This window comes from Chlorella variabilis (assembly GCF_000147415.1).
Source record: "Chlorella variabilis unplaced genomic scaffold CHLNCscaffold_5, whole genome shotgun sequence".
In the NCBI taxonomy this organism is placed as follows: Eukaryota; Viridiplantae; Chlorophyta; class Trebouxiophyceae; order Chlorellales; family Chlorellaceae; genus Chlorella; species Chlorella variabilis.
In genome coordinates this window covers 1311990-1324697 of record NW_005435083.1, presented here as the reverse complement: position 1 = coordinate 1324697, position 12708 = coordinate 1311990, and the positions used below count along the sequence as shown (strand labels likewise).

Here is a 12708-nt window from a genome sequence, read left to right as displayed (position 1 = left end):
CGGCAGGGGCCGGCAGGCTGAGGCCAGCAGGCCCACGGCATGTGCCCACAGCGCAGCTGGCTGGCCAGAGCGAGAGGAGGAGCAAGGGGGTGGGGGGAAGGGCCAGGGCGCAGGGCAAGGCAGGCCAGGGCGCAGGGCGCGCGCCTGGGTTGAAGGGCTGGTCAAACTCAACCAGCTTGCGGCTGTGCCCCGTGGCGTCGGCCACCAGGCTGCCAGACACCGACACGCCGCCATCCAGCGCCACCGTGGAGCGCCCGCCGCCGTGGGTCACGTCCAGGGCCTGCGGGCGCAGGGAGGGAGAGGGGCGGCGGGGAGCGGGGGGGCTGGGTGGACGGTGTGGAGGCACGGCAGGATGGGACAGGTGGTGGGACGCACGCGGGGCAGGCTGCACCACCAGAAATGGGCGTGGGCTGGCTGGCCTGCAGGCCCTCCACCCCGCCCCGCCCCACCTTGCCGCGGTGGAAGGTCACCCCCGAGGCCACGCAGCGCTCCAGCAGGCGGCGCTTGAGCTTGGGGCGGTCGACGCGGCCGTAGGGCCGCGACAGGTACCTGCCGGCGGGCAGCGGGATGGCAGCGGCGGCAGCAGTTGGGTGGCTGGAGGGCATCAGCCGGGCGGCACAGCGCACGCACGCAGGCAGCAGGCAGGCGGGGTGGCCGACGGCGGGCACGGCGGGCGGGCCGGGAGCGCAGCGCCCGCACCTGGCCCCCTCTGGCGAGGCGTCCAGGTGCACCAGGGCGCGGTCCCATGTGTGGTCCAGGCAGTCCTCCAGGCCCATGGCCCGGAACTCGTCAATCCACACCCCAAAGTTGTTCATCCAGGGCGCCAGAGGGTTGGGGTCCACAATCAGCACCTGCCGGGGGAGGGGGAGGGGGCCGGGCAGGCGATGCGCGTGACGGCGGGCCCGCACGGTGCGAGCGAGAAGGCGAGCAGGCATGAGGCGGCGGCGGGAGGGGGCCGCGACAGCCTGCACGCCGGGCCGTGCGTGTGCAGGACGGCCGCGCCGTGCCATGCGGCAGCATGCCGGGGAGCCCCAGCAGGGTCTGCTGCTCACCTGGAAGCCCGCCTGCTGCACCCGCTCCGCCACCGCCAGACCAGAGGGGCCCGACCCCACCACCACCAGGTCAAAGGTGCGTGGCTGGGCTGGATCGTACAGCGACAGCTGGATATCCGGGAACTGCACCTTGTCCATGGGGCTGAGGGGCGCAGAGGGGTCGCTGGCGGGGCCCCGCCCACCCTGCGGCACCACCGCGGTGCTGGGTGGCGCGGCGGCGGTCTCTGCCGCCACCGCCGACCATACCACGCCTCGCCGCCGCTGCTGCTGCCGCTCAGGTCGCCTGCTGCTGCTGCTGCCGCGGGCCAATCGTTGCCGCAGGGCTGGCCCAGGGGCGTGGTAAGTCTTGCTGCTGCTGCTGCTGCTGCTGCTGCTCCTGCCGCGCTGACCGGCTGCTGCCAGCCCCCGTCCGGCAGCGCAGCACTTTGCTTGTAAGCTGGACATGCTGCTGCCGCCGCTGCCGCTACACTGGTGTGAGTGGCTGTCTGGCTGAGTGGAGCGCGAGCCCACAGTTGGCACTGGCTGCGTTAAACACACACTGCACAGACGGGCATGTCAATTCTATAGCGCATTGGCGAGGAGGCTCCTCCTGCAACCTCATCGGCAATCGCTCCACGTGGCATTTTCGCTCCAAAACATCGATCGCCTCGCCCTTTTGCCTGTTTGCACGAGCCGATGGAGGAGCCGCCCAATCCTGCTCACTTGCGGGTTAAGGCAGGCACCGCCGTGGTGACAGTGGCCCTCGCTGTGGGGTTGCTGCTCTTCGACTGGGACTCGGCCACGGGAGGGCATCAGACCGTGTTCAGCAGCGTGCGCCCCGCTGTCAAGGCCGCCCTGAACCGACTCTACGGCAGGGAGCCCTCTGCGCAGCAGCAGCAGCAACGGCAGCAACGGCAGCAACAAGGCGGAGACAGCAGCCGCAGGGCGCAGTCAGCAAGCAGCTGACATGCCCCAGGATGGCACCGTCGGCACATGCGGAGGCGCCAGCTGCCGCGCTTGCAGCAGCAGACCCCGCAGCCATCTGCGCTGCGTGGACGGAATTTTACTTCGCGGATGCCGATGAGGCAGTGCGACAGTATGTCTGCCAGTGAGTGAGACGGGTGTTGGCCTGGGACGCTCCTGCCGGCGCCCCCGCCTGGAGTGCTGCGCGCGGTGTCTCACCCCCTGCCTCACTCCACCACCCCTTCTGCTGCAGAGCGCTGCAGACGGCCTCTGAGGATGAGGACAGCCTGACCGACCAGGCAGCAATGCTTCAGAAGTTTCTGCCCCCTGGGAGCAGCCAGCAGGCACTGGCGGAAGGCCTGCTGCAGCTAGATGCCGCCCTCAGGCGGCGACGGCACGACTTTGGCTGGCTGCGCCAGCCAGAGGCAGGCAAGGCGGCCGACCCATTAGAAAGCAACCAACCCAAAGCAGCAGAATCAGCAAGGGAGCAGCAGCAGCAGCAGCCGGTGCCGCCGTCGCCATCACCAGCTGACAGCAGCAGCGGTGGGCTGAGCGTGGCGGCAGCAGAATTCAGGCCCTCAACCGTCGCTGCCAGTGCTGCTGTGGTGGCAGGCGTGGCCCCCCTGCAGCTGGATGGAGGAGCAGAGGGCTGGGAGGAGGATGAGGGAGCAGTTGCGGCAGAAGTGGAGGGGTGCAGTGGCGGCTGGCAGGACGATGGCCGGTACCGCACGCAGGGAGCTGTCGACGCCAGCTATGAGGCTGGCGTGGGTGCCGCTGGCGCCAGCGAGGCTGCGCTGGCAGCAGAGGATGCCGCGGCCGCCGCCGAGCTGGTGGCAGGCGGCCCCGCTGCCCACGCCGCCTTCCTGGCTGTGCTGGGCGAGCAGTTCCCGCTCTTCTCGCACGCCGCGCTGCGCCAGCTGTTTGAGGAGCAGGGCGGCAGCCTGGCGGCCACCATACACACGCTGTGCAGCCTGGAGGCGGAGATCCAGGGCCAGCAGGCGGCGGGGGCGACGGGGGCGCAGGGCGCCGGCGCCTGGCTGCCGGATGGGACCTATGCCAGCCCCAGCCCAGAGGTGAGCGGGCGGGCCTGCCGATGCCGGCTCGCTGGCCAGTCGTTCAGTGGTGGGAAGCAGGGCCTGGGCTTTGCACCGCAATTGCATGCTGCCTAGCCGCATGCCTGCCGCCTCATGCCGGCATCCGTCTTTGCTGCAGGCAGCCCCGGCCTTCACAGATGACGACTTCCCCACCCTGGGCGGACCCACAGCCAGCAACACCGCGACTGGCAGCGCTTCTGGCAGGGGCACGGGCGGCGCTGCGGCGGCGTATGCCAGCCGCGCCAGGGCGGCCGCCGACCTGCCGGCCCAGCCGGCGCGGCGGCGCCCCACGCAGCGCGGCGCCTCGCCGCCGCCGGCCGCTGCGCCGATCTGGCAGCAGGCGGAGGGCGTGCAGCGCTTCTCCACGGGGGCGGCGCTAGCGGCAGAGTATGCCTCGCTGCGGTCAGATGCGCGGGACCATGCCCGCCTCAGGAATGCCTGCTTCCAGCAGGCGACCCAGGCCTACCTGGCGGGCGACCGCCGGCTGGCAAAGGAGCTGGGGGCGCGGGGCAGGTGGCACGGCGAGCAGATGCACGCGGCGCACCAGGCCGCAGCCAGCGAGCTGTTTGCGCGGCGCAACCCGGGGGCGGCCGGCGGCAGCGGCGCGCTGGGCAGCGGCAGCGGTGGCGGCATGCCCACGCTCGACCTGCACGGTCTGCACGTGTCCGAGGCGCTGCAGCAGCTGGAGGCCCTGCTGCTCAGAATGCAGGGGGGCGGCGGGCGGCGGGTGCGGGTGGTGGTGGGGCGCGGCACGCACGGCAAGGTGCCCGCCCGCCTCCCCGCTGCGGTGCGGCGGTGGCTGCAGGAGCAGCGTGTGCAGTTCTCTGAGCCGTATGCCGGGCTGCTTGAGATCAGGCTGTAGAAAGCACTATAAATCGTCACCTGTCATTACATCAGGAGCAGCAGAAAGGGGAGTGGCCTGAGCACCAGTCTCCAGAGGTGGCACCAGGCCAGCACTGAACGCGAACCTGCTGACAGCCTGCTGACAGCGTCTTGCTGCAGCCTGCCGTCCAGCTTTCACGCTGCCACCACTGGCTGGCCGGTGGTGGTGGTGGTGGTGGTGGTGGTGGTGGTTAAGTTTCTTGGGTGAAGAAGCAGAAATGGTGCATGTCGGGTGCTGCAGGTTTAAAAGGGCCAGGCCACCACCTCACTTCACAGCGCAGCCACAGATGTGGGGGCCGAAGAAGGCCAGCGCCCGGGGAGTGCCTTCCACAAACGACTCATCCGCCTGCCACACAGCGATCGCAGGAGAGGGTCAGCCAATGGAGTGCAGGGTCAGTGGAGACAGGCACGCGCAGGTCCTAGCGGTGCGCACCTGCACCGCGCTGAACCCGGCGGCACGGATGGTCTGCAGGCTGTCGCGGTCGATGTTGCAGCCATCCGCCACCAGCCGCACCACCGGCGCCACCCAGCCCTGCACCGAGGCCAGGCGGGTGCCGGGCTGCGCAGCCACGTGCTCTATGAACAGGTACCTGCCCCCGGGCCGGAGCACCCGCCGCACCTCGGCCACCGCCCGGTCTGGCGAGCCCACGCAGCAGAGGACCTGCACAGCGGGCGGGCGCAGCAGGCAGGCAGGGGGCCTGCTTGGCCGGCGCCAGGGCGTGCAGGGTTGCGGCGTCACAAACACAACCCAGGCAGGCCCCCAGCGCTTGCACATGGCAGGCGGCCTCACGTGCACGGCTATGACCACGTCCACAGAGCCATCTCCCAGGGGCAGCGCCTCTGCCGACCCCGCCACCACCTGCAGCCTGTCGGGCGGCAGGCCTGTGGCGGCGGCGGCCTGCTGGGCGTAGCCCAGCGCAGCCGGGTTGCGGTCCAGGCAGATGTACTGGGCGGTGGTGGCGGAGCCCAGATACTTGAGGCTGGGGCTCGCGCCCACGCCTGCAGCGGCACGGGGGTGCCGGAATCATGATATGTGGGGGATTGGCGTGGACGGTGGTGGAATGGGCAACGGCGGCGGCCGGCGGGGCCCACCGATCTCCAGGACCACCAGCGACTGGTTCCCTTCGCCCAGCTTTCGAAACAGCAGCTCCTTCCTGCTCCTCAGCCTCTCGTCGCTCAGGTGGCAGGTGCTCTTCAAGACCCACGCCGCTATGCGCTGGTGAAGAGAAGGGGAGGCGTGTGCGGTGCAGCTACAGCTGTCTGCATGCTCGCCCGACATGCTGCCTGGCGGTGAGAGTCCAAAAGGGCAGAGAATTGCTCAGGGTTTGCTCGCCCTGCTGTGATAACTCTCGGTATGCTGTGCTGTGCTGTGCTGCGCCCTCAACAGGGTCCAGGCTCCGCTGCACCGACAGATACTCTGCCGTAGCCTAACGGCTCAATTGCAGGGGTCGCCATCACCTCACCAACAAGGCGAGACTGTGAATCGCCGGTAGCACCCGCTGTACCCTCCCCGCTGGGACGCCCTGCTGGTGCTCTCTGCCTCTTGCCTCTTGCGATCAGAGAGCTTCAGTTCATCCGAGACGCAGCACGCTCGCAGTGCCCTCCGCAAACTAACAGCAGGTCCGCTACTGCTTCGCTGCTGCCTTCTCTCGAGAAACTTTGCATGATGATCGCGGCCGGGGGAGGAGGGGCACGCCGACTCAGGCAACAGCGTGTGGGTGACAGCAGCGCTGCGCCGCCGAGGACCGGCGTTGCGAATAGGCCAGCCACGCTCTCTCTTTCTGGTGCGCTGCAGCTGACTCCCCGCTGAGGCACGTCGCCATGGCCACCAACAGCGGCGTCACGAGCGGCAGGGAGCCGGGGCCGGCCGGGGCTGTCAAGAGAGAGGAGGAGGACGCCGCTGGCGGCGGTGCCGGGACCGCCGCCGCTCCGGCCGAGGCGAATGGCGGCACCCACGCCGGCTCGCCGGCAAAGCAGTGCGCGCTGTGCCCGCTCGGCGAGGCGGCGGAGGAGGCACTGGGCCCTCTGCTGGAGTTCCGCTGCACCGCCAAGCAGCGCCCCCAGGGTGTGGCGGGCAGGGTGGTGCTGGTGCACAGCCTCTGTGCCCAGTGGGCTCCGCGGGCACACTACAGCGAAGAGGTGAGGGAGGGGCGCGCCGTGCTGGCGCCGGCCACCGGGGCGCTTCCACCGAGCCGGGACCCATGCCCGCCGCCGCCGCCACCCGCCCACCCCGCCGTGCAGGCCGCGGCACAGCACAGCCTGCTGATGGTGCCGGATGAGGTGCAGCGGGCCAGGAAGCTGCGGTGCAGGCTGTGCAGGAAGCCCGGGGCGGCCATGGGCTGCGAGGAGCGCACCTGCCAGCAGGTGTGCCGCGGGTGCGCCTTGCTGGCGCGCCTTGCTGACGCGTCGGGAGCAGCGCCTTGCTGCTGGAGCTGGCCCGCCCCTCACCCTCCGGTTCCTCCCTGCCTGCCCCGCAGACGTATCACCTCCCATGCGCCATGGGCCAGGTGGGGTAGGCGCGGCCAGCCAGCAGCCAGCATTGGTGGGGGAGGGGGCTATCCGGTGTGGCCGCCGGCCGCCCGGCAGGCAGTCAGGGGCGCGGTGCTGTGTCGCCTGTGGCTGCAGAGGAAGGTCTTCTTCAACTCCACCACCTGGACCGTCTGGTGCCCAGAGCACGGCCCGCTCCAGTGCGGCAGCCTGGCGGAGAACGACGACATGAAGCTGCGGCGGCGCCGCCTGCGCATGCTGGGCACCGGCGTGCGGCAGCACCACGCCGCCCTGGCCGCGGCAGCCGCCGCCGCAGCCGGCAGAAGACGAGGGCAAAGCCCAGGGCCATGTAGTTTCTTATGAAGCGGAAGTGCTGCGTGGCCAGCAGCAGGCCGTCGAACACAAACAGCAGGCCGTTGAGCGGCTGGCAGGCGCACAGCACCGCCCAGGCGCCGCCGCCGCGCAGCGCCTCGTGCACAGCGGGGTCGGCGCTGAAGGCGGCGATGGTGCCGGCCGCCGCCAGCTGGAACGCCAGCCCCGCCGCCGCGCCAGACAGCCCGCCCGCCAGCAGGACGCGCCGCGTCAGCCGCTCCATGCTCCTGCGCCACAGCCGGGTGGCCGGGCAGGCGTGGAGGGCGGGCAGCGGGTGGGGAGGTGAGCGGCGGGCGGCGGGGAGAGCTGGCTGGCAAAGCCCTTGCTCGACACAGGCGGCACGCTCACCGCTTGGCGTCTGCGCGCAGGTGCGGGTCGCGGGCCAGCCCAAAGAGGCGGCTGCCCAGCACGATGCCAGCCGCCGCAAAGCCGTCCACGCCGTACGACACCACAACCCACAGCTGGCTGACGATGCTGTGGGCTGCATCAGGCGGCGCCACACACACACGTGCATGCTCACTCGTCAAGCCACCAAGGGGGATAGGCTGGCGGTGCGCTGGGCGGGGAGCAGCACTGCTGGAGGGCAGCTGGCGCACGCATGTGGGGCGGCGGGCAGCGTGCCGGCCAGCCGGGGGGTGCCCACCTGCCAGTGCGGCGGTTCCCAGGCGCGACGCCGCGGCCAGCGCCAGGAAGAAAGTCAGCTGCAGCAGCACAGACCTCAGGAACATGTCGCGCCCATCCCTGCATGCATGAGAGCGAAGGGCAGGCGCCGGGAGTGGAGCGGGCGCAGCATGAGCAGTGCAGTGCAGCAAGGCAGGGCGTGTGCCGGCACCCCGTGGGTGGAGGGCGGCCCACGGAAGCAGCAGCACCGCCCTGTGACGAGGCAGGCAGGCAAACGAGCACCCTTGCTCCAGCCGCAGGACAGGTCGGCAGGCAGGGGAGCTCGCCTCAGGAACTCCAGAGTCGCCGCATCAAGCAGGCGCGCGCTGCCCCCCTCCGAGCACGGCTGCTGCTGCTGCTCTGCCCCCTGCTGCTTCTGGGGCTGCTGCGGCGTGCCTTGCACCTCCTCTGCCTCCATGCCGCCTCGGATAGGACTGCCACCTGGTGCCGTCGCTGCTGCTGCCGCCTCCTCGGTACGGCCTGCGAGCAGCGGCTGACTGGCGCTGCCGCTACCGCTGCCAGGGCTGCCGCTTTTTCTGCTCCACCTGCTGCTCAAGCCCAGCACCTCTCGCAGCAGGTCCACACGCCCCCGCGCCTCTGCCGGCGGCAGCGCCACGATGCACGCCAGCGCGGCCGCCGCCAGGAGCGCCTGGCAGGCGCAGGTGACGCAGCCCACGGCCAGCAGGCCGCTGGCGCTGGTGCTGGCGGGCGCCGCTGTCGGCGGCGCCGGCTGCCGGGCGGGCCACAGCAGCACCGCTGCGCTGCCACCCATCTCCAGCAGCGCTGCAACGCTGGTCAGCGCGGCGTTGACCCGCACCCGCCCGAAGCCCTGCAGCCATTGGGGCGAGCCAGTGAGCAAGCAGGTCCCCGGCGGTGGCTGGACTCTTTCTGTCTGTCTGTCTGTCAGTCAGGCAGGCAGGCAGTACCACGCCGGGCCCCCACCTGCAGCACCCCTGCAGCTGCCATGGCTGCCATCTGGACAGGCACGAGCAGCGTGCGCAGCAGCCAGTAGCCCGCCGCCTCCGCTTGAACATCCTCGCCAAGCGCCAGCACTGTGGAGCACAGGGGCGCCCGCGCAGCCAGCAGCAGCGGCACCGCCGCCGCCCCCAGCGCCAGGCTCCACCGCAGGCTCAGCGCGACGTGTGCGGCCAGCTGGGCCCAGGCGCGCGACCCCACGCACCGCCCCACCTTGCTGCTGACGCCGTCCACCTGCGTGTGGTGAGACAACAGAAATGCTGCTGGGCAATCAAACTTGAAGGCGCCAGGGGCGGGCCCGTCTTGTGTTGCATCTGGCGCCGAAACCCACCAGGAAATTGAACACTCTGCACACAAAGCCGACGCACAGCCCGACGGCGGCAAAGGCTGCCAGCGAGGAGGTGGCGGCGTACCGGCCCAGCAGTGCCGTCTGCACAGCCACCGTGATGGGCGGTGCGGCTGCAGGGCGAGGCAGTGGAAGTAGTAGGGGAGAGATGTGGCGCTGTTGGTCCATTTGCAGGAGGGAGAGACGAGTGCAGACAGCAGTTGCCAGGCATTGGCTAGCAAGTGCAGTGCTCCTCATACGACAGGCGGGCGGCAGCATCACCCGCCGCCGCAGCGAGCTCATCGCCGACGCCAGGCGGCATCTCACCGTTCAGCACGATCGCTGGGATGCTCACGCCGACGATTGCTTTCACGGAGCTCAAGGCGTGGCACACAGACATTGTAGCAGGAGCCTGAGCCGGCTCCCTGCCTTGCGTTTTCCCGCTTCCTGGTTACCTTATGATTGATCGCTATGATGCTATTCCCTATTCTGAGGCTTGTCAGCCTTGCATCATGAGCCGCTTTCCACTTCGCTTGACTGTGTACTTTAGCCGTGGAAGAGCAGGTCCTGTAAGCATTCTCACTCGAACAAGCCCGCTCCCAGGAACCGGGTGCGGCTACAATTGGGGGGACATCCGAGAAACAGTCGTGCTGCACTGCTGCAGCGCGAGATAACTCACATGGCTCAGGTGTGTGCCATGCGCGAGTAAGCGCCTAGCTCGTGCCTGTGCCCGGGGGTAGGGGTTGGGGACATAGCTGGGGGAGCCGGCAGGGGCTTGCCGGTTATGCATGCAGGCCATCACTAGCAATCGGGCTGCTCTGAGCGCCACCGGGCTGCTTTAAGCGCCACTGGGCTGCTTTACGCGCCACTGGGCTGCTTTGAGCGCCACTAGAAGCCCTGGGAGACTAGCCTTGTGCTTGGAAGGGTCGGAAGGATCTACCAGCATCCAGACGCATCCCACCCACGACGCGAGCAATTCTCCGCGCCTTGTAAAGGGGCGCTGACGCCATGGACGTGGTGCTGGCCTACGGACCCACGCCTGTCGCAGCCGACCCGGCCCAGGACCCCGGCGCCGACAGGGGGACGCTGGCCGCCCAGCTGGACCAGTCGCTGGCAGCTTTATGAGCATTGATTGGTACTTGCAGTAGTTGCACGGCTGTTTAACTGAGTTTGCTTCACGGTACTCTGGCCTAGAGATAATCAGCTGCCATGGAGAGTGGCACTGATCCCCGGGCGGATGGAGAGTCGCCCGACCCGGGCAGTGATGGTGCAGGTTCACGCACAGGTGGCGAGCTGGATTCGGCTGCGCCCACAGGAACGACAATACTACCCGTTGGCGGCGGCGGCGCAGGAACTGGCACTGGTGATGAGTTGCCTCCGGCTGCGCCCCCCGCCCCAGCACTGGGCCCTGGCTGACAGCACAGGGTCGAGCGGCCCACAGGGCGAGCAGCAACAAGGGGTGGACGACCCACCTGCACCCCTGGCTGGTCCGCCAGGGCGTTTCAACTGAACCCAGGGGCAGCAGATCCAGCTGCAAGGGAGGAGGGCTGTGATGCTGGGCACAGCCGGAGCTTGGAAAGGACAACGGATTTGAGCAGGGTCCAGGGCGGTTACAGCCCTGGCCGGGCAAGTGCCTCCGCGGGAGCGCCAGGTGGCGCCCCCGTTGCGCGCGCAGGAGAGGAGGCACATGCCGAGACGGGGGAGGAGAGCCATGCTAGCCAGCCTGGAGCGGACCCCCGCTCTGAGGTACCTTCACAAAATGTACCTGTGGAGGCAGCACCGGGCAGCGCGTTGCCGCCCAGTGCTGAGTGTGCGGTCGGGCAATCCACCCAGCACAGGGGCCAAGTGACTGCAGCACTTGCCCCCACCCCAGCAGAGATTGCTGAGGGTCCTGGGAGTGGGTGTGCACACGGTAACACGGAGTGCCAGCTGGCGGATGCGGTCCCAGCTGACGCCTCCCCGGATGAGGGAGGGACCTCCTCGGTATGTGAGGAGGGCACTGTGCTGACGGCTAGTACAATCACAATGGGGCATGTCCCAGGGGACCTGATCAGTCCCTGCTTGGGCAACCAACGGAACCAATGTGAAGCCCAAAGCAACCAGATGGGCGTTGGCGGCGCGGGTGGCGGCGAGGTCGGAGACGCCGCCGCTGACTGCCACAACCCCCACCAGACCGGGACGGACCCCTTTGATGTACTGTTAATGTACAAGGAATGGCTGGAATGCCCTGAGCCCTACTGCCAGCAAGTAAATTCCCTGCTCATGGAAATGGCAGCAGGCAGGCAGCCATTCCCCGACAGGGGAGTAACCCTGAACGCCATCCGCTCGGCACAGCGGCAGGCGCCAGGGCGGGTGATGAAGCTGATTGGTCTCCTCCAGGATAGGAGAGGCACCTTGCTGGTGGATGGCGGTGCCGACCTCTGCTTCATGGACCCAGCAGTCGCCGAGGAATTGCAGCTGACCCCTCAGCCGTATGAGGGCGGAGCCGCATCGGTGACGCTGGCTGATGGCCGGCAGCGCCCACTGCTGCAAAGTGTGCAGTGCTTTGTCCAGATTGGGCAGTACACCGACCACCTGCAGTTTTTGCTGACACCTCTGGTCGGCATGGATGCAGTCTTGGGTGCTGACTGGCTAGCCACGTACAGGGTGGCCACGGATTACAGGGCCCGAACTGTGCAGTTTCAGGGCCCGACGGGGCGGCACCACACCCTGGAGCCGGATACCGACTATAACACGCCGACGTGCCTGTTGACGGCAGCCGAGGTGGATGCTGCCTTCACGGCAGGGGAGATTGAGAGCATGAGTTTTGTGCTGCCTAGAGGGCTCAAGGACCCGGCAGCGCATGGCGCCACCACGGCAGGGCTGTCCGCCGCCACAATGGCAGGCGCCCCGCCGGCAGACGCGCCAGCGCCCACCTGCAGCCCAGTACCTCAGGCTGCAGGCGGCGCTCGCTCCACCGGCATCCCCGGGGCGGGCCCCACTACTTTCCTGACTTCGGCGGAGCTGCGGAAGGCAGCTGGTCTCAGCAGGGAGAAGCTGCTGGCCACCTACGCTGACCGCCTGGTGGAGGACATCCCCTCTCTCCCTCCTGACCGCGGCAGATTTAACTTTACCATTGACGAGGAGCCTGGTGTACGGCCCGTCATGCGCCCGGCCTATCGGATGTCGGCGGCAGATCTGGAGGAGTTGAGGCGGCAGCTGGCTGAGCTGCAGACGAAGGGATTCATTCGTGCCTCCTCCTCTCCCTATGGTGCACCTGTGCTGTTTGTGACCAAGAAGGGCGGCGCCAAGCGGCTTTGTGTTGACTGGCGTATGCTCAACCAGCAGACCATCAAGAATGCACACCCCTTGCCCCGGATTGACGAGACGCTGGATCAGCTGCTGGGTGCCAAGGTGCTGAGCAAGCTGGACCTGGCCAATGGCTACCACCAGCTGCTGATGGACCCGGCGCACGTCCACAAGACGGCCATGAACTGCGGCCGGTATGGGCTGTGGGAGTGGGTGGTGATGGGTTTTGGCCTGACCGCCGCCCCTGCAAAGTTTCAGACGCTGAATCATGTGATCACTCCCGACATGGCAGCGTACTGCGTGGTGTACCTGGATGACATTTTGGTGTTCTCCCGGTCTGAGGGGGAGCACAAGCAGCACCTGGCCCAGGTGTTCCACAGGCTGAGGCAGTTCCAGCTGTATGCCAAGGAGAGCAAGTGTGAATTCTTCTGCACTGAGCTGGAGTACCTGGGGCATGTGGTCTCTGCCGACGGCGTGCGGCCGGTACACAACAAGGTGCTGGCGGTGCAGGAGCTGCTCCCGCCCCGCACCCCCACAGAAATCAAGCAGTTCATGGGGATGGTTGGGTTTTACCGCCGCTTCATCCCTCACCTGTCCCACATCTCCAAGCCGTTGCGAGACCTGGAGAAGA

At 68.5% G+C, this 12708-nt stretch overlaps 5 protein-coding genes across 5 annotated transcripts in view; 2 read left to right on the top strand and 3 right to left on the bottom strand.

The window, feature by feature from the left end:
* Positions 1-1199, bottom strand: part of LCYB (hypothetical protein) — a 3057-nt gene extending 1858 nt beyond the window's left edge. The window contains exons 1-4 of the mRNA XM_005849545.1: positions 1053-1199; positions 700-851; positions 450-549; positions 37-280 (exon numbers count right to left, since the gene is read on the bottom strand). Of these exons, the coding sequence (XP_005849607.1) occupies positions 37-280; positions 450-549; positions 700-851; positions 1053-1190 (634 nt within the window). The 5' untranslated portion in view covers positions 1191-1199. The remainder of the gene's footprint in view (positions 1-36; positions 281-449; positions 550-699; positions 852-1052) is intronic.
* Positions 1200-1727: 528 nt separating this feature from the next.
* On the top strand, positions 1728-3950 carry CHLNCDRAFT_143081 (hypothetical protein; the record flags this gene model as incomplete). The annotated part of the gene is made up of 3 exons (XM_005849806.1): positions 1728-1981; positions 2248-3067; positions 3207-3950. The coding sequence occupies 3 exons, from the start codon at positions 1728-1730 to the stop codon at positions 3948-3950; spliced, it is 1818 nt and encodes a 605-aa protein (XP_005849868.1).
* Positions 3951-4343: 393 nt separating this feature from the next.
* Positions 4344-4910, bottom strand: CHLNCDRAFT_21078 (hypothetical protein; the record flags this gene model as incomplete). Its single annotated transcript, XM_005849544.1, has 2 exons — positions 4344-4631; positions 4761-4910. Coding segments are annotated over 2 exons (438 nt in total), but the record flags the coding sequence as incomplete, so codon positions are not given.
* An 881-nt stretch (positions 4911-5791) lies between these two features.
* On the top strand, positions 5792-6486 carry CHLNCDRAFT_143079 (hypothetical protein; the record flags this gene model as incomplete). The annotated part of the gene is made up of 3 exons (XM_005849805.1): positions 5792-6109; positions 6212-6334; positions 6448-6486. 3 exons carry the CDS (start codon positions 5792-5794, stop codon positions 6484-6486), a joined length of 480 nt encoding a protein of 159 aa, XP_005849867.1.
* A 74-nt stretch (positions 6487-6560) lies between these two features.
* Positions 6561-9189, bottom strand: CHLNCDRAFT_143078 (hypothetical protein; the record flags this gene model as incomplete). The annotated part of the gene is made up of 8 exons (XM_005849543.1): positions 6561-6583; positions 6740-7056; positions 7178-7310; positions 7473-7570; positions 7786-8318; positions 8432-8698; positions 8796-8923; positions 9117-9189. The coding sequence occupies 8 exons, from the start codon at positions 9187-9189 to the stop codon at positions 6561-6563; spliced, it is 1572 nt and encodes a 523-aa protein (XP_005849605.1).
* Positions 9190-12708: the final 3519 nt, after the last annotated feature.